The sequence below is a fragment of the Phalacrocorax aristotelis genome, chromosome 8 (assembly GCF_949628215.1).
Source record: "Phalacrocorax aristotelis chromosome 8, bGulAri2.1, whole genome shotgun sequence".
In the NCBI taxonomy this organism is placed as follows: domain Eukaryota; kingdom Metazoa; phylum Chordata; class Aves; order Suliformes; family Phalacrocoracidae; genus Phalacrocorax; species Phalacrocorax aristotelis.
This window is the reverse complement of record NC_134283.1, coordinates 44841645-44860084: the sequence shown is the minus strand read 5'-3', so window position 1 is coordinate 44860084 and position 18440 is coordinate 44841645. Positions and strand designations below refer to the sequence as shown.

The 18440-nt window shown below is 42.5% G+C and overlaps 1 protein-coding gene across 6 annotated transcripts in view; it reads left to right on the top strand.

Moving 5' to 3' along the window:
- AFF4 (ALF transcription elongation factor 4) overlaps positions 1-18440 on the top strand; it is a 54280-nt gene that overhangs the window by 813 nt on the left and 35027 nt on the right. For 3 of the 6 annotated variants that reach the window (XM_075102989.1, XM_075102984.1, XM_075102988.1), the window contains exon 2: positions 17992-18118. In XM_075102989.1, coding sequence (XP_074959090.1) covers positions 17992-18118 — 127 coding nt within the window. Of the gene's footprint in view, positions 1-219; positions 255-14797; positions 14953-17991; positions 18119-18440 lie in introns of those variants that run through there. The other 3 variants (XM_075102986.1, XM_075102985.1, XM_075102987.1) reach the window with 2 other exon arrangements.

Here is an 18440-nt window from a genome sequence, read left to right as displayed (position 1 = left end):
GCTAACGGGGCCGAGGCATCCCCTCTCTTAGCTGCTGGGTTTTAATCCGTTTCCAGTAATTGACGTCAGGGCTTTGTTCCTTCCCCTTTGCTCTCTGTGTTTGAGGCCCTGAGCAGCCCTGGGGACGGAGCGGGCGCTGCTGGGCGCTGCGGCGGCCGTAGGAAATGGCTTCGCGTAGGTGCCGCCGAAGGTCAGGAGAAGCGAGACTCCTGGGGTTATTGACAGGCAATCCCGTCCTCCTTGGGAGCGACGAGGTAGGTGTTACATAAAGCATCATCCCTGGTGGGGATCACGTTATAGTTTGTAATCGGAAGAGCGATCACTTAGCGTTTCCGGAACCTGGGCTGGCAAGTGCTGCTTCTCTTTCTCTTATTCCTTTCTTTCCGCCGGACAAAACAAAGTGAGAAAGCGTTGAGACGTGTTATACAGATGTTAGTGCGTTCGGCTGCTGTGGCTCTCGTTCACTTCTTGAAACAAGAAAGTGGTTAACTTCATTTCGGGGGAAAACTGAGAGCGCTTCGCCCATGTCTCAAATACAGCCTGAAGAGATGGTGGTCGAATGAAAAGAGAAGCTCCGCTTAGCAGGTGTGGGCCCCTCTGTTTCATAAGCCCGTCTCCTCGGCTTATTACGGTCGTGTTTGATCGTTTACTTATGAAGTCTCTGATGGTTTTAAATGTTCACATGTTTCCCCTGATGTCAGTCAGACCTCCCACTTGCCTCTGTGCGAGCTGAACAGGCACTTACTCAGCATCAGTAGTCTCTGAAATTAACTTGTTCTGCTCAAGTCTGTGCTTTTATTTGTCACCTTATTGCCAGCTCCCTTCTGGCTACCCAACTTCTCCTCACGGGGATGTTGCGGGCTCCTTGCGTTTCCTTAAAACTTCTGAATACTTCTCTTAAGTCCCTGGAACACAGTGCTTTGCAGCCCAGGGGCGTTATTGCGAAATAGGGTCTAGTTGAGTGCTTTGGGGGAGTGGTTGTAGACATTTTGTTATCTCCTCTGATGAGAGAAACATTATTAAACTCACAGGGCTGCTGTTGCATCGTCTGCCTCAGCAAGGTGCGATACATACAGTCTTAGTCGCGTAGGTACCGTGTGCGGGCATTATACTGGGGTTGTGCAGCGGCGCGCAATGGCAGTTGTGCAGTTCTTGTTGGTTGGTAACAAGAAACGAAATTTTACCCTTTGGCGTTATTAATATCTTGGCTTTATTAATGTATCAGCATTAATTTTTATTATTTCCTGACTGCGATACAATGTCTTTGCAGCTTTGTGCGAGAGCCAGCTCTCCTCTGTTCAACAGTTTTAGCAATCGTGAACGAACGTGGTAGATGTCAACTCTGCTCTCAGAAACAGTTTCAGGTCCTTAATAATTCCTTTAAACATCTCTGCACTTCTCGTTTTGTGACTTTTCTCCAATGTCTCAAACTTTGAGAGAGCGAGACTGCGCCCCTGGAGTAGGTTTTTGTGCAAGAAGGCATGCGGCAACCCAAAAAAAACCACCCCTAGCAGTTCATATCTGTGTGTTTTGCATTCTTCACAGTTATAATGGTCTGAACTTGATAAAGCGCGATAAAACTTCATTGAAATATTACTCGGATTTCTAGGTTGTCTTTTTAGTAAGCTAGAACATACAGATGCTTTTGCATGGTTATGACCGGACTATTTAATGAGAAGACGCCACATCTTTTTATCTGCAAACGCCATATGCTTTGCATCGTTCAGGTTTTGTAGATAAATAGTTGCAGCAGAAATCTGTCCTGACATTACAGTTGGTAGATAATAAGTTGGCACGTACGCAGTAGTTCCTTCTTCCTTTTCTAGCTCGCAGCTGCTGGCAAGGATGTTCTGCTGCACTTTGCTTTCCACCGTGGTTGCTCCTGGCAGTCGGATGTGACTAAAGACATAGGTCGACGGCGTGTGCGTTAGTGACAGAGAGAGCAGTCTGCAACATCTTTTGAAGCAGGCAGGGGACTCTGACCAAAAGGTGGTGAAAGTGCTATGTCCGTCCCCCCCCCCCCCCGAGGTATTTTCAGTGCTTACGAGAGTTGCCGTAGCTGCTCGTATCTGCTTCTGATGCCTCCCTTCCTTTCTTTCCTCCTCATCCTCTTGTTTTGTGAGTTTTTTAATCATTACTGCTCCTACTCTTTTCTCCAGATCACTAGAAGCCTATGGTGTTGAGGGTAGAAATACTAACCAGTGATACGTGTATCTGAGGCTGAATCTTGAGACATGAAATCAGCACCTGTCCTACAGGCCCTTGTTGGGCATGTGGAAGAGGTACGAGCATCTTTCAAGAGGCCGCCTCTAACCAGCGGCAACGTGTATGTAGAGCTGGGAGGTACGTTAGTGGCACAGCATCGTATTTGGGGTCTGCCTGGCTGAGGATGTAAGAATAGTCCTGAGACTTCAGTGAGTTTGAGGTTTCTTTTCTGTTGTAGTAATTGTTCTCGGCCACATAATTTCAGATTGTTACTCACATGTGGTTTGTTCTACAGGCAAATTTCCTTTCTCTCATGTTACTGTAGTCTCTCAGTTACCTTCAGCAGAGTCTAAGAAATAACTCAAGTTGAGTCCATCTGTCTTGTCGTTCAATTTTAACGTCTGTCTTGGAGTTTGTATCAAGAAAGAAGCGAAGTTGATGTCATCTTTGCCAAGCAGTGCAAAAAGAACACAGCAAATTGTGGGGAGACGGAGAGGCTGTAGGACGAAGAGGGACTGTATGGAAATGAGTCAGGAAACTTTTAACAGGTTACATTTAGGTAGAGGAGGGTTAGATGTACGTAAAATATATCGCTAACTGTGTCAAAATAAGAAAATAAGGAATCAGGTTCATAGAATTGCAAAACTGAAGATGAAAGAACTTAGCGGGCAATGGTTCTTCTCTTGCAGGATTGTTCCTTCTCTGCAGTTACTAATGACTAACAAGATGCTGTCCAGCTTGTGAAATGATAGGGGTTCTCTCACTGCTTAGGAAATATAACTGCACGGGCTCCTTCCTGTCGTAAAACTTTTCTCGTAAGTTTAGTCAGCCTGTGTTTTTAAAGCAGTACCGTTCTCTTACTGTGCCTCTTTCTCTTATGGGAATCCAGATTTATTCTCTTTTTAGATACTCGAACTAGATGTACATATTCCTGTTGAATTAAGGTTTCCCATTTTGAATAGTTGTATCAGTGCTCTCTGAAGCGAGAATCTGACGTTGCCTGTGACTCTTGCAGAGGTGCCTAGCACACAGCACGTAGCTGCAGCGTGCACGGCTTGCTTCCTTGCCTGGTTCCGTGCCAGCTTCGTACGTGCTGTCCAAAATTCCATTTTCCCCATAGCTGCGATATTGTTTGCCTCGTGCACTCATGTCTAATTTGGTGTCTGCCATCTCCCCAGGCTCTTAAATTCTTACTACTTTCCAAATTTCTTTCTCCAACTTTGTGTTTCAGGCCTAATGCAGTGAACTGTATTTTCTCCCCAAGTGCATTAGCTTGTAGTCCTTCAAGTTATCATGTCTCCTGTTCCTACTTGATTCGTTAATTCTTGCTGATGAATGTAAAACCTGGTTTATTAACTGGCAGTAGTGCCAGGTACCAACAGGAAAAAAGAAAACAAAAAAATCTCCCTGTGTTTGGTACTGTACAAACATTGAATAAGAGAAGTTCTTGCCCTGAAGTCTTCAACTAATTTTCTTCTGTTAACAGCTCATTAAGAAAAGTTTTCCTGCACTTCTTTCTGTTGAGCTATGGTACCCAAGCCAGGCAATACCTCACTCGACAGCTCATAGCCCCCTTTTATTGATCTCTCTCTGTTACAGTTCATCTCAGTTTTTATTCATGCCATAACATTTATTGATAATTTACTTGAACGCCTTGCTTTCTGTGTTTTATAATTAAACAACTACAGAGTGTGCTTTTACTGATACTGTAATCCTGTAATGATTGAGTTTTTCAGGTCAGACTCTTCTATAATTCCAAATCTCTCCCTGGGGATAGCTGGTGTACTCTGCAGCCTCACAGCAGTCTCTTGCTATCTATTCCCAGTACTACACTGGGGGCTTAAAGCCTAGATGTTAGTGGACAACAGGCCAGAATAACGGAGCGATTCTCGTCAGTGTTAGCACTGTGTGTGTGTTTTCCTGCAAGGGATTGATGTTTCCCCCATTATCTGCAGTTTCCAAGAGCAGCTTTAAGATGAGCGTCTTTTAGACTGGACTTGAAACTCCTCAGCTTTTAACTTTAGTGGCTTATGGGGGCAGAAGCGAACCCTGAAAGTGCATGTGCCCCTCCTGAAGCTCCGTGGAGTAGCTCTTCTGGGAGTGGGAGCAGTGTTGGAGAATGCGTCAAACCAGAATGGAGCCCTGAACATAGTGCTTTCAAAGCTCTGCAACTTTTACTGTATATGGCGTTAAAATGAGAAGGCGCCCAGGTTTTGGTGTGCTGTAACTATATAGTCTCCTGGAAGCGGAGGTGAGTGTTTGGTATTTCACTTTAGTTGGGTCATAGGTCATTTTATTTACATACGTTTTCCAATTTTAAGGGAAAAATACTAGTATGTTTAAGTTTTAGAACCAAACCTTGGGAAAATAGTGTTTCTAACCAGTGACCGGTTAAATAGTACTCTTCAGACAGGAAAAATTGCTTAAACTTGCCCTTAGCTCAGATTCGAAGATCTCATCAAGATAAGTTGTTTGCTATTACTTTCCTCAACAGTTTTGGTTCCTGCTGAAACTCCCCACCATTGAATAGTCTCTCTTTCCTACTTTTTCACTGAAGTATAGCAGGTACATGTGAATCTTTACTCTGAGAGCTGAATCGCGATCTGTGATCGGGCAGAGATGTGGGACATGGAAGTGTGGTTCGAATACAGAAACCAAATACATACGAGGAGGACGGAGCAGAAGTTTTGTTGCTCCTCTAGCTGCGCAGAGTGTGTAGATACCGAGGTAGTAGGCACCTACCCATAGATAGACACATACTCATAGATAAATGTACAACCACCCCGAAGCCATTTAAGGTAATGTTAGTGTAACTGGTCCTCCAGCATCAGAAAATCTGGAAACAAGTTGTGATAGCTTTATTTACCCTAGCAGGCAGTTAAATTCGGTGCTTTTTCCCCCTTGTGCTTTCAGGCTGTGTAGAACAGTCAGAAATGTAGAATGCACTTTCCTTAGTGTGATCCTGTTGCAAGTGTCTGTGTTAAAATGAATATTTAATATTTATATTGATTGTCTGCAATATTTTATGTAAACTGTGCTTCAAAATACTAAGCATGTACTTTCACGTATGTCAGGCTGTTACTATAAAAGCTCCACAGCTGATCGTAATTGTACACCTTTGTACATCCACATGTTTGGTTTTTTTTTTTGTTTCTGCATTTAATTTAATTTCCAAAAGACGTTAAAGAGATTTCAGTGACGGAAGTGCTTAAATGGTTTTAATTAGGCTTTGATGTGCACAAATCATTAAAGCGAGTAGGATGAGGAGATAAGAGTCCCCACTTCTCATCGCATAGTTTGGCTGCAGAGCAGCTAGGGGAGTATTTTTCCTATAGGGGAGGACAAAATCAAACAAAAAAAAAAAGCCACATCAAAATGGGAATTGAGTTTTTGTGTGATGTTACGTATTTTGTGGGCAGAGAAGTAACCAGAGTTTCTGGAAAAAAAAATCAGAAATGTGCCAATCTCATTTTCCAGAGTTCCATTAGTGTTAGCATAAGCATTTCCTTATTTAAAGGTAATTAAAAAATGGCTTGGTCAAAGTCCAAACCTGAAAAATTGAGCCATTAAGATGAAAATTTCAGAAAAATTGAATATGGAGAAATGGGTTAAAGGACTTAATGGAAGAACACGTTGTAAATTTAATCTAGCAAGTTGTACTGTGTTTGGCATAACTAAGAATAGTGACCCGATGGGAGTCGCTACGGTTGAAAAGTGGTTGATTTTCACAAAGGTGCCATAATGTTATTTTATTCTGGTAACTTCTAGGGCCTTAAAGCATAAAGATTGGCCAAGATGAGATGAAACGGACTGATGCTTTCCCTGCCTCGTGTCTTTTTGTTTTGATGTGCTGGGTGGCCCTGTACAGACAAGAGCCTACTGACTGTTTTATCTGCGTGCTTCTGAGTAGGTTTTTGTATATTTGGGTGGGCAGGGGGCTGCTGGTGGTGAGGTTTCCTCTTTGTTTGAGATGTACCGTTAAACCATGAAGTTCGCGTGTGGTTTGTACGTCAGTGACGTACGTACTGCTGCGATCCACGCTGGCTGCAGGAGGAAAGCAGTTGGGCGCTGAACCGGCTCGGTGTGGTGTTCTGCGTTGACTGGTGAAGTTTTGGAGCCACTAGATCCCATTTTGCTGATAGATCAACGTTTTAATATGGTGCTAATTTATCCTAACGCGGTGCAAACTATGGCGTAGACAGCTTTTAGAAGACAAAGGGTGAAAAGGTTTTTCCTGGAGCAGTGAAGATTTCTGCTGAAAGGTCTGCACCAATTATATTTAATGAGGAAAAAATGCAAGAAATTTGTATTGTGTCACCTCCTTAGCCAATAATTATTAGAAATATGTTTTACTAGGACAGTTTTAAAAAGTAGTCTTCGGCTTAAATGTGTTAATTACTAATAACCTCCTAAAAAAGGACTTTTTTTTCTTTATCTTAATTTTTTCTCCAATTTCCTCTGTTTTAAGAAAAACGTTGCATTCTTTTATGGCCCCATGAAGCAACATCCCTGCCAAATTGACCTTTAAAGATGTTTTCATAGTGTCCTCTTCACGTACGTAGTAGGCCCCGATAGCCTGTGTTGATTTTTCTTGCTTGTTTGGGGTTTTTTTTGATAAATCCAACTGCCGTTGGCTCTGCCGAGGCAGGGAAGCGGCGCAGTGTGGGTGGTGGGGCACGGGCACGGAGAGGGGAGCGCCGGTGACTGCCGGGACCTGCGTGCGCTGCGTGGCACTCCTCGCTCCGCACGGCGTGCTCCAGCATGTAGTTATTCAGAGGAATGTTAAAATACATTCAGTCATGATTTACTGACAGACCCGAAAACTAAAGATGGTCACAAATGGGTGTGGTTTAATCACGGTTTCTATTTAAGAGAAGACGAGTACAAAGTTTGGATCTCACTGGATGGTGTAATGGGGTGATTTCTTGCTAGCAGGAGTGTACTTTGTATTAATACAATTTATTTTGATCCATTATAGAGCTTAATATTTTTTAAATTATTATGTGTAAGTAAATAGTGAATCATATCTTAAAAAAAATTAATCTTAGCTTGCGCTTAATAGAGTTCAGTTTATTCAGCCGTCAATAAGGAGTTCCCATCTGTGCCAGGTGCCCAAGAAAGGCAACAAAACTGTTTAATTGAACCTAGTTTTGTCCACCGTATCCCTGGAAGCTTTAGCAGTGAGAAGCTTTTCTTGCCATGTAATTTCTGTAGCATTTAAAAGCGGTTTTATCTGTTAACAGAGACATTATCAGGTTTAAGTTTTGTAACAAACTGACGTGCTGAAAGTCTGTGTGAACCGAACTGGCCGATTGCGTTAAGTGTTTTGAAATTCAACTGAATTTTGACAAGACTTTTGCAAGTGTTTAACTTCATACAAGAAAAAGCTTAACTTCTTTCTTTGATGGCAAGATTCATTGAGTTTCACTGACTTCAAATTCTATATGTTATGATTCTATGTTTTGCAGTTTCATGTCTGTCAAGTCTTTAAGCTTATAGTTAAAAATATGTTAGAAATAGCAGTTCAAAACCTGCTTGCACAACGCCTTTACTAGTTTATCAAATGCAGAAGTTGAGTTTTTAGTCTGGGTAGACCAGGATCGGTTTACATATCTTCTGCAGAAGATACTTCATCATTATTATTGTTCACAATTATCCCATCTCTGGTGTAACGGGCGGCGCCGGACGGCAGTGGGTTGCACGTGAGCGGTGCTGGTGCTCTGCGGGGACGACCACGAAGGCACCGTTTGATTCCCAGCTGCCCTGCCTGGGACGTGGGATCCCTGTAAATGGGGAGCAGCGCAGGGCATGGACTGTCCGGGGGGGGGTCTTTGATGGCTCAGCCTCTTTTTGGTGCTTAAATCGGGTAGACCTGGAAACAGCATGACTCCCTTTTAGGGCCATGGCCAGGAAAGTGAGAAAAAGCTGTAAGAACTTTTTTTTGGGAAATAAACCAAAGCCAGACACCCCAACTTAATGTCATTAGAGGGGAAAAAAATTATTGAAAGGGTATTTGTATAGCTAAATTAACACTTATCAATTGTTTTCCTGCAGTAATTGATACTATAATAAATAGCTTGATACTCAGTGGCTGTTTTTCTCAATCTGCTTTCAGGGATTATAAAATACAGGTGGCATTTAATAGGTAGGATGAAGACTTTCCAACTTTTTAAACTAGTGTTTGTTTGGAAGCACTGCACATCAAAGCTGTGGCTTTCCTGCTGAATTTCGGCGTACCTCTGTCGGTAATTGCGGTCCCTTCCTCTCGCTTCAATTTATTTTCCTCTTTGTCTGCAAATCTTAAATACTCCTCTTCTCTAGTGGGTTTTTCCAACGTTTAACTAATATGCTAACTAAGAGTTAACTAATAACTCTTGTCATCTTAGGGTACTTATAACTGAAAACTTTCTTTTTAGATTTCAGAAAGTATCCCAGGTCTCTGAGCTGTCACGGCATTCACATATTAATAGCAGTTTTTAGACAGGTGACAAACGGTGATGAATTTGGTAAAGTTTTACATGCAAGTCAGGGTTGAAAACTGGGAATCAGAGTTAAAGTTCTCTCTTTTCTGGTACTCAGTATTGTGGATTTTAAGAAGTCTATGAACCGTGCCAGTTTTCAAAATGCAAAGCAATCCTAGAAATACCGTGACCACTAACGGGAACAGTTGGTGCTATGTGAGGTCGAGCCGTCGCTTTTGAAAAGATATTTACATGCCGACATGCATGAACTCATTTGGCTTTTTGATGCTTCCCCTCTACTGCCTTTGGTTGCTCTGCTAACAGTCTGGAAACATATTGCACTTTGTTGTGCTACTCAGTATTTTTGTAGCATACCTCAAGTGTTTTACTGTGTTTCTGAAGCGAGTTAAATCACTAAATGGTGAAGTTCCTTAATGCTGGCTAGGCTGCCGGCGTGCTCAGCGGCATCCTTCTGCTCTCGTTCCATCAGTCATAACTGCGCTGCTTGTCACTTGTTGCAGACAAAGTCCACCGGTGACGCTGCGATGCAAAGAGCATGGGCAGTAATTTAATGAGACTTATGTGGAGATGTTTTTTGTTGTTGTTGTTTTGTTAGGTTTTTTGTTGTTTTGTTTTGAAGAGGTTGCAGGACGTGGTTTAAGTAGACATGGTGGTGTTGGGTTGACGGTTGCACTTTGATCCTAGAGGACTTTTCCAGCCTTAATGAATTCTATGATTTTTATTCCTGCTCTCTGGAGCTGATCTGAGCTGAGCTGATCTGATGCAACCATGGAGCATTCAAACTTATCTGTGTTTAAAAATAACCCTGGCCCCAAAATACCTATTTTTGAACCTGCGCAGATTTCCCTAATTCGGCATAACCAGCTCCAATGAGTGGCCGTGTCAGCACAACCAGGAGGGCGGTGCAAGGCAGGAGCACGGCACGGGGCGGGAGCTGCTTTGGGGATCTGCCCTGGACCAGGGACTTGGAACCACACCCGTACCGTACTCTCAAATTCTAAAAATTGCCTTTTGCTTTGAGTACCGAGTACAGCTGGGCACAGGATGTATTAATAGCCCCAAAATACTTTCTCACTGATGGTTGTGTTGTGTTGTGAAGGTGTGTCAAATGAAAATTGTGTTTAGAGAATAAGCTGTGCTTGAAAGGGCAAGGGGAAGAGGCAGAGGCGATCAGTGTTTATACGGTGCTGTCACGTGGAAGAGACCTTACTCCTGCGAGCAGTTAGAGAAGATCTAAGTGGTTTATACCGTGGCAGAATTTATTATCTCAAACCTTGATGTTCGTTTTATTATGTTACGCAGCGGAACGCGTGAACCTTGGTTACGATAGGAAGTCCATGATGACTGTCTTGTGAGGCAGTGCAAACAGATGGTCTTTCAAGAAGGCTGGAGGACATGGCAGTTGAACCTGGGTAATGTGTGTGATAAACTTTTTCCCTCCTTACTTCTTCTGTAGTTCTGTTAAGACGGGAGAAGGATGTGAACCATGAATGTGATTTTCCCCTTTTGCCTTCTCACTCTCTCAGTTTAGATGGCACCTCGGTAAAACATTGCCTACTGTTTCAAATCTTAAACTGAGCCTATTTATCAGGGAATTTCTGTGAAGTGAATCCTTTCTTAATGCTCATGCCGTAGAGTTCATAACACTCCAATGTAATGATGCTTTTATGAAAGTAAATTAATGTGAGGAAGTCAGAACTATAATAGCAGATTAATGTTGGATGTCTGAATAACTATTGCTTAATAAAATTTAAACACCAATTGTCTTGGCTTCAAAGTTTAAACAGAAGAACGTGTAGGCACAGGAATTTGGTTATTAAGTTTCTGCCCAATTAAAGTGCAGAATATTGTTGGGAAACTATTAGAATACACTTCGGTTAGCCTGTGTGGACATGAAAAGATTGCGTGTAAAAATTTTGGGTTCATGATGCTCCATCTTTGCACTGTGCAAATTATAGAATCTGCCAGGGATGGAGAAGTGAAAGGATGAGAACTTTTTTGTTTGAGTGTGAGATTGAACTGGGTTGAAGTTTGCTGAGTTGAGATTTGTGTGAGAAACAGATTTGTGTTCTCAGTGGATGGCGGAGCTCTGTTGAGTTCGGTCTGGGTTTGATACCCTCTGAACTGGAGGGTGTCAGGGCTCGAGCTTCAGATGACGTTAACAGGAGTATCATTGCCTTGGTTAAGAAAGCCTCGTATCCCTGAAAGTAGCTTTGGTATTGCAAGATGGAGCAAATAGGAGATGCAAAGACTCAGGAAGGCAGTGTTGAAGTTCTGCTTCCATGACAGCAGAAATGAGCTTTACTTCCCTCTTCTGGCTCAGGCCCCATTGCTGATAACAAGAGTAGATCGAAGCTCCTCTGTCTTACCTGACTTGGCCTTGTGGTGGGTGCAAAAAATGACAATTTTAGTAGAAGATGGCTTTGGTGGAGCACAGCGTTAGAGATACTCTTCCTTTGAATCAGTACCGCCACTGTTGGGTCACTCCTCTGGGCTCTGTGCCGTCTGCCTGTGCCTTTGCTTTGTGGCAGGTCGCGGGATGGTTGATGGAGGATGGAACTGTCCTCTGCATCCACCTAGAGAGGAGGAGAGAGCTGTTACTTCCTAGGCTTCCCTATTTCGCTACAGTTTCTGAAGAGACCGGACAAAAAGGAGGGACTGAAGTCAATGTCCTGCAAGCAGCTCTGCTCTCTATGAACAAAAAGAGCTGGGAACTTTGTTGCTGAGTGCCAGGCAGCTGTTGCTTCTTCCTGTCCGTAAATGGGATAGAAAAAAGAAAAATAGGCAGAGCTGATAGCCTCAGGTCTGCTTATCTTCAGAGGAGATAGGGACTATGTCTTTGGGTGGGAGTTACCAGGCTTGCAGGAGAGTCTGGGTGGTGCAGTGTAGTCCCTTCGTGGTCTTCTGTGCTGAATCAAGAACGACACAGCCAGCATTGCAGATGGTTACAGCTTGTCCTTGACAGTGACACAAAAACCGACACCTGTGTAAGGTTAATCAGGGAGAAGGGGGGAGCAGATATTTTCCCTACCCTGTAATACTTTTGAACAAAAATATGATGCTTTAAAGAGTGGGTAGTTCTGGATCCCTTAAGATCCCTTGAGTATATTACATCAAACCAGTCTTGGAAATTCTTCCTGGATGTAAGCAATTTTAAGCTATTTTAGCAGTATGTTTTAGAAATGGACTTAAAACTTTGTTTTAAATGAGCTGAATTGCAGCTAAGTTAGAAGTTTCCTCCTTAATCTGGCTTCTAAAATCCAGTTGCTGGGTGTTAACTCTTACCTTAGTCAAAATACAGCCCTCGCTTCTATGTGCTGAATCTTGTGTGTGACAAATAATATTCCCATTTCTCATCGGAACTTGTTTAATGAGTTGTTGCACTTACAGAGCCTCTTTAGTCCTAAAGGATCCCCAAGTCCTTTTTCAGTAGTGAGTGTTGAGTTACAAGCCATCACTATAACTCTTAAACCCATCGTTGCGGTGCGGTGGCGTCTCAAGTAGAGGATGCCGGCTGGCTGATACTTGGGTAACCCAGTCCAGCTTTGGGGAATGAAGGGGGCAATCTGACGTACAAAACCAAAGAGCAGGGTGCAGTTACTCGCGTCGTCGCTGGACTGAGACGCTGGAATTAACAACGTGCTTTTACAAAAAGTAGTGTGAATTTTTTTCTGGACTAACGGTGGTGAGGGATTTGTGCTCATTTGTCTGAGCAGCAGCGGCAAGTCCAGGCGTGTAGTGCTTTCTTGGGGATTTCTGCCGTGTTTCGGAGCTGAGCAGGAAGAAGTGCCTATGGCAAGCTGCGAGCTCTGCCCTCCCTGGTAGTTCTCATCAAACATTAACCTGACCTAGGCCAACTTGGCGGTTTTTTATTATTTATTTTTTTGGAGCTCTCCCACCCTCACAGTACCTACAAAGGTGTTCACGTCCAGCTCTTAGAGCTTTGTGATCGCGTTGTTGAATGTGCAGGAGGAACCCCTGACATGAAGGGCGGGATAGAAACATTTGTTTGTGTTATAGAAAGGAGGAACATTTATGTTTGTGTTACAGAAATGAGAAATATTTATGTTTGTTAATGGTGAATCAGTGGTTTGTATTTGTAAAAAATTGTTTTGTAAAGAAGTGGAATACTTTGTGCTTTTGAAGTGCTTTTCCCCTGTTTCTTGCCACATACGAATATTATTTGATTTCTCTGTAAACTCTTGTTCTTAGTTTTGTTCTTTATTTCAGTGTTATAAAACTCTCTGAAGACGACTTTGATGATGGTAGTGCTTGTGTCTGCGACATTGTGATTGTCCTTTAAGCTGTACCAGGAGAAGCATGCTCTTTTGTGCAAAACTGTGTCATCTCAGTAGGAAGTGGTTTATTTTTTTCCTGCAGTTTTTTTTTAGTTTATCATAACATAGAAAACTAGAAGTTAAGGCTACGCGTTCACTTTCATGTGACAAGTATTAAATAGTTCTTGGTGACACCAGACCGTGTTCCTGTTTTGTGTGTCGGTGGGTTTTTGTTCATTTTGTTGTTGCGGGGCAGTTATTTCTTCAATTTCTCCCTTTTTTTAACTGCTCTTATGTGAGTGCATTTGTATTAAAAGCTGACAGAGTAGCATTTTAGGGTTGAGTACGTGATTTTAGTGACAGGATTAGGAGTGATGCCACACTTGATGCACAAGTTGGGAGAAACATGCCATGCCAACTCCTTAGATGCTCCTTGTTATTCATGGTACAAGAAAGAAAAATATTTGAAATAAGTACAGGAACCTTTGGAGGGAGCCTGATGCAGCGTTAAGGCAGTTTCAGGTATTTTTAAATGCCTTCTGTAAACATATCGTTCCTTATTACAAGCAGGATTTCCAGCTTTTTTTTTTCCCCCCTTCCTTTTTTAAAAGAAAACAGAAAATCGGCTGAGTTGTCTGTGCTTGGTGCAGCTGGGTGTGCCCTGCACAAGCACTAGATATTGTCTGTTCTCTCTGAAAGCTGTTTATCGTTCGTGGCCAAATGTTGTCAAACAAAAATTGGGTTTCATCGCAGCCAATTAACCGGCACTGGATAAATGAACTGTTTGATTTCTCTTGCTTATGAAACCGATACAGGCAGAAAAAAAGCTGGTAAGTTAAATGAGGATGTCCTGAAGGAAGTCAAGGTGTTGTAAACATGCTTTGAAGACCCACTAACGCTTGGTTGAAAAGCGGTGGTTTTGGAGTACTTCTTACCGGGCTGCACGTGGTGGGTTCCTCAGGTGGACCTTCACCTTTGATGGTTTTGCCTTACGGTGTCTGGGAAGATGGAGCAATGCTGCTGCCGGCGAGGGTGCTGGTGAACTTGTGCAAGGACAGGCTCTCGGATGCCTGATGTGGTTCAGGAGGGGTGAGAAGTCGGCTGTTAGTCCTACGCCTGTACCCGGGGATTGGCCAAGGTCCTCTTTCCTTTAACAGCGTTGCCAGTAAAACTTTGGCAGTGTGGGTGTGTTGTTGTTGTTGCTGTTGTTGTTGTTTTTTAATAAACTAAAAACATGGTCCAAAAGTCCCATACCTGGGATCTGTCCCCCTGCCCCAGAGTGGAGGGAGTGGGAGGCGGGAAGCAGGAGAAGGTTGCAGTTCCATAACACGAGCTATAAAGTCCAGGATGATGATGATTGCTTGAGTGAACTCCAGCCAAAGCCATGCCCTTTTTGGATTAAGGATGAACAGAAATACCAAATAGGATTTAGTAAGGTGTTGGAAGGAGGAATGAAAATGGTGTTTCTTGTACGGATGATTCGAACCATGCTCGACTAGTTCGTTTGCTCGGTACATCTAGGTCAGCGGTTGACAGCGGTTAAAGAATACGCAGAAGTGAATTTTGTGTCAGAAGTTTCTGTGAACATCCTGATGAATTTCCTTCTGTCTTTCAACTGTTTGCAGTGAGCTGGAGGAAAGGCACGAGATTTGGACAGAGACAGCTGTGTAGTGAGGTGGTGCACGAGATGGACTGTGCAGAGCACAGCCCGGCTCACTGCAAAAATAATGACTCAAACCATATAGAACTAGACTTTCTAAAAATGGAAATACTATGCTGTGCTTCAGACCTGTTTTCTAATTTCTTTTAATTTTTGAACTTTTCTTTCCCCAGATGTGGAATTTAAGGTGGCTTTGGTCCTTGCTGCGGGAGCATTAGTTTTGTCTCCCTTAGCCTGGCTCTGCTCCTCCTAGGAGTTCACACTTTCGCTCAGGCCTCCCGGGAAGAGGGAAGGGGAAATTATAGCAGGATCCTCTTGATAGCAGCAGGTACAAGTCAACAAGTTCTTCACCTTCCACTTCCAGGCCTGGTGTGCAGGGAGGGAGGAGCAGAGATGCTGCCCTCTTGCCCAGAGGGGTGGGTAGGGGTGGCAGGAGCTCGGCTGCACCAAGCTGCTCCGGGCTCTTTTATCTTGTGGGAAAAGTTTTAAATCTGGGGAATGGGTGTGGATGTGGGAGAGGGAGACGCTGTTCTGCCTCTGTGCAGCTCTGGCTGCATCTGCAGAGCTCCTTCCCACCAGTCAGCGATGAAACTGGGAGGGAACGGAGCCTCTCGTGCCAGCATGAGACCGGCTGGTGTCCACTCTGACTTGGGGCGAAAGAACCTGGGGACCAGCAAATAGTACATAACTTTGATCACAGTAGTAGAGTTTTGCATAGTGGATTTTAAAAGTTTGTTATAATTACAAGTGGTCTGAAAACTTAGTTTTGCAATTTCTGGTATGCTGAAGTTAATTGCTAGCAATGTTGATTTAGTAGGCATGCCTTAGTCTTCTGCTTTTCAAGGCACCTCTACTGCTTGCTTTTCCTGAACACGGGCAAATTTATCTTCTGTTACATTTCATGACTGTGGAAGGTACAAATTTGAGTGGGAAGTTGTCTGAAGTACAGAGTTAAGAAGGCCCTGCTAACTTCATTTATTTACACATTTAATGCTAGTGTGATTTTAATAGCTTAGTACATATTGTAGGCCCTTAAAATATCTCTGTGAAGAGACATAGAAGATTAGATAGAAAAAAGTCTAACTTGGATCACACTGAAATTACTGTCTTTAATAAAAAGTGTTAAAAAAACCCCCACCCAACCCTAAACCCAATCCCTGACAGTCAAAATGACTACCCATGAAGATATTTGTCATTTACTGTACTACAGAAGACTGGGAGGAGGGGTAAAAAGCATGATTAGCTGGTGTATTTCTGATGCCCAGTTTTGCCTTGACCTGGCAGGTGTGGGCAGATCCGCTCTGGTTTGCTCCAGCTCTGACCTCAAGTGGATCTTTGCTATAACGTTCCTTTCATGTGACAGCGTTGGTGCAAATCTTGGGTTTTTTTTGTCGGGCCCAAGAGTTACAGTAAATGTTGATAAAATTTTGAAAAATTAATCTTGTATCTGTGAAAAAATAGGAAAGGGCTTTATTCATTTTTAACCCTCTATTTGTGAAACGTAGATGTAAAATTCTTCCTTAAGATTATAATCTTCTAAGTGTATAGCTGTATAGAATTCACAATCTCCGTGTACTGATGTGAACAAACGACTCAAAGGTACGGTACTCCTATTCCTTGACTCACATTTTGCCTTTAACCATAAAATGGCATAGATTCAAACTGTTCCAGTTGGCTTTAACTGATCAGTGTCTATAATTAAATCTGATATTTGTCTCTGTTTAAATCTTACCTGTGTAAGAAACCGGGCTTCACTCTGAAGAATAAGCTTTTTAAACCTTAAACTTTTAAAACAAGTTTGCCGTTAATGTCAAAATGATGCGGGCAGTTTGCTTGCCACGTGCCAGTGTACAGGTCCCCCTCTCAGTAGGCAGCCTTGATGCTCACTTGCAATGACGTGAGTTCAGCTGATTCCAGGATAACTGGAGGAAGAAAGTGATTTTTCACATGTAATTTAAAAGTTCCCATATTCATAGGCTTGATACCAGCATCGAGTTGGATTATGCTAATGCTTCTACCTTGTTTACAATGCAAATGGTTCCAGTGCAGGGAACTACAACAAGCCCGTTGCCTTAAAAAGTGTCAAAGATTTAAACATGGGTTTAAATTTAACTGTGGGTTTATTCCGGTTTTGGCATCCTCTTAGATTTCACTGTATTCAGAGTAGTAGACAAAATGAAGCCAAATGAGTAAGACATTACAGTAAGAGGCTAAAACGTAATTAAGGTGAAAAGACTAAAAACTTGAGGGGTAGGTTGAAGTTGTCTTTTTTGAAATGGAATAGCTGGTTTTGCATAGCTTTCAAAGTAATGCTGTAGCAAATATTTATTTTTTTTAAATAATCAGGCAGCTGTCTATAAACATGAAATAATGATTTTCGAAGCAGACAACATTTCCATTTCAGACTGCAAATTATATGGAAGAACATCTATTTCTCTCCTGAAAGCACCTACCACACTTTTTTCAGATCAGTGAGGCACATTTATAAAATCTCTTGATATTGAAGTGTAGCACATGTTAAAGGAGGTAGTACCACGTTATTTATCACCTTATTTTGTTTACTCCTTTAAGTGCCAATGCTTTATTGAGCTCAAAGGGAATCTTTTCCAACTTTTTTTTTTTTTCCGGTGTTGCAACAATTTGACGTATTTCTGTTAACCGAGGCAGCAAGACCAAACTACAGCTAAAATTTGTAAGAAAGGAGATTGGCAGGTTTTTAATCTGCGTTTTTGCAGTAGGAGAACACTACGGTCTGAGGCCAAAGGTGCAGTATTGCCAGAACTTCACTGAAATTAGTGCTTTGACTAGAAATGTCTTTTGGGAGTCAGGGAGACCTGGGAACAACATCAAAGCTTGAGGTTAGGATACGTTGGAGAACGGGTGCCAGTAAAGGTATGTCAGCGACAAAAATAAAACCAAATCTACAGCAGAAGGCAGGCACTGAATGGGTGGGGGGACAAGAGAGTAAAATTGCAGAACATTTGGGGGATGTAGAGGAGAAAAAGTATTTTAGAAATGAATGGGAGATGTACAGTGTGGGTTGAAATAGCTAGATGATTCAAGCAGGTGAAATGTTTTAAATAGTTACTTGCCTGAGGACTTCGTGGCTTTTTTTTTTGCCTTTTTTTTTATTGCTGCATAAACTTTCCCTGTTAAAAGCTAGCTGTAGATTGTGGGTTATGGCTCTTCTAAATGCGAGGTGTCTTAAATTGGACAAACATCTTTTCAGTTTTGAGGAGTTACAGTCGGCAGGGGGTTCTTAACTGAGGTGATTCTTTTGGCAGAACAGGGGCAGGGGCTCGCTGTGCGCACTCGCATCCCTCCTCATTTCCTTCTGTGACCAGAAATCATTTTTTTTTATTCGTAGCAACATGAACCGTGAAGACCGGAATGTGCTGCGTATGAAAGAAAGGGAAAGGCGAAATCAAGAAATTCAACAGGGTGAAGAAGCCTTTCCACCTAACTCTCCTCTCTTTGCTGAACCATACAAAGTTGTGAGTTTATGCAGTTCTTACAAACGCAGTTTTTATAGCAGAAGTCATATTCAGATTTGTAGTTAAAATTTATTTTTATCTGCATTCTTTTTAGATCCACAGCTTTTAATGTCAACCAGGTAGGGGCAGTTACTAACCGGCTCTGCTGGCAGATTTATAGCAATGCTTATGAAGGAGGGGCTGCTTTGTAGGGAGTGAGAAAAGGGGTGATAAAATCATAACTATTTTTTGCTTTCTCCTGCTTTTGCTACAGTGACTCAAAACAATCAAACTGTCCATTGTGTCGTGCCAAATGGCCTTTTTTTGGGTACTTTAGCCTGTT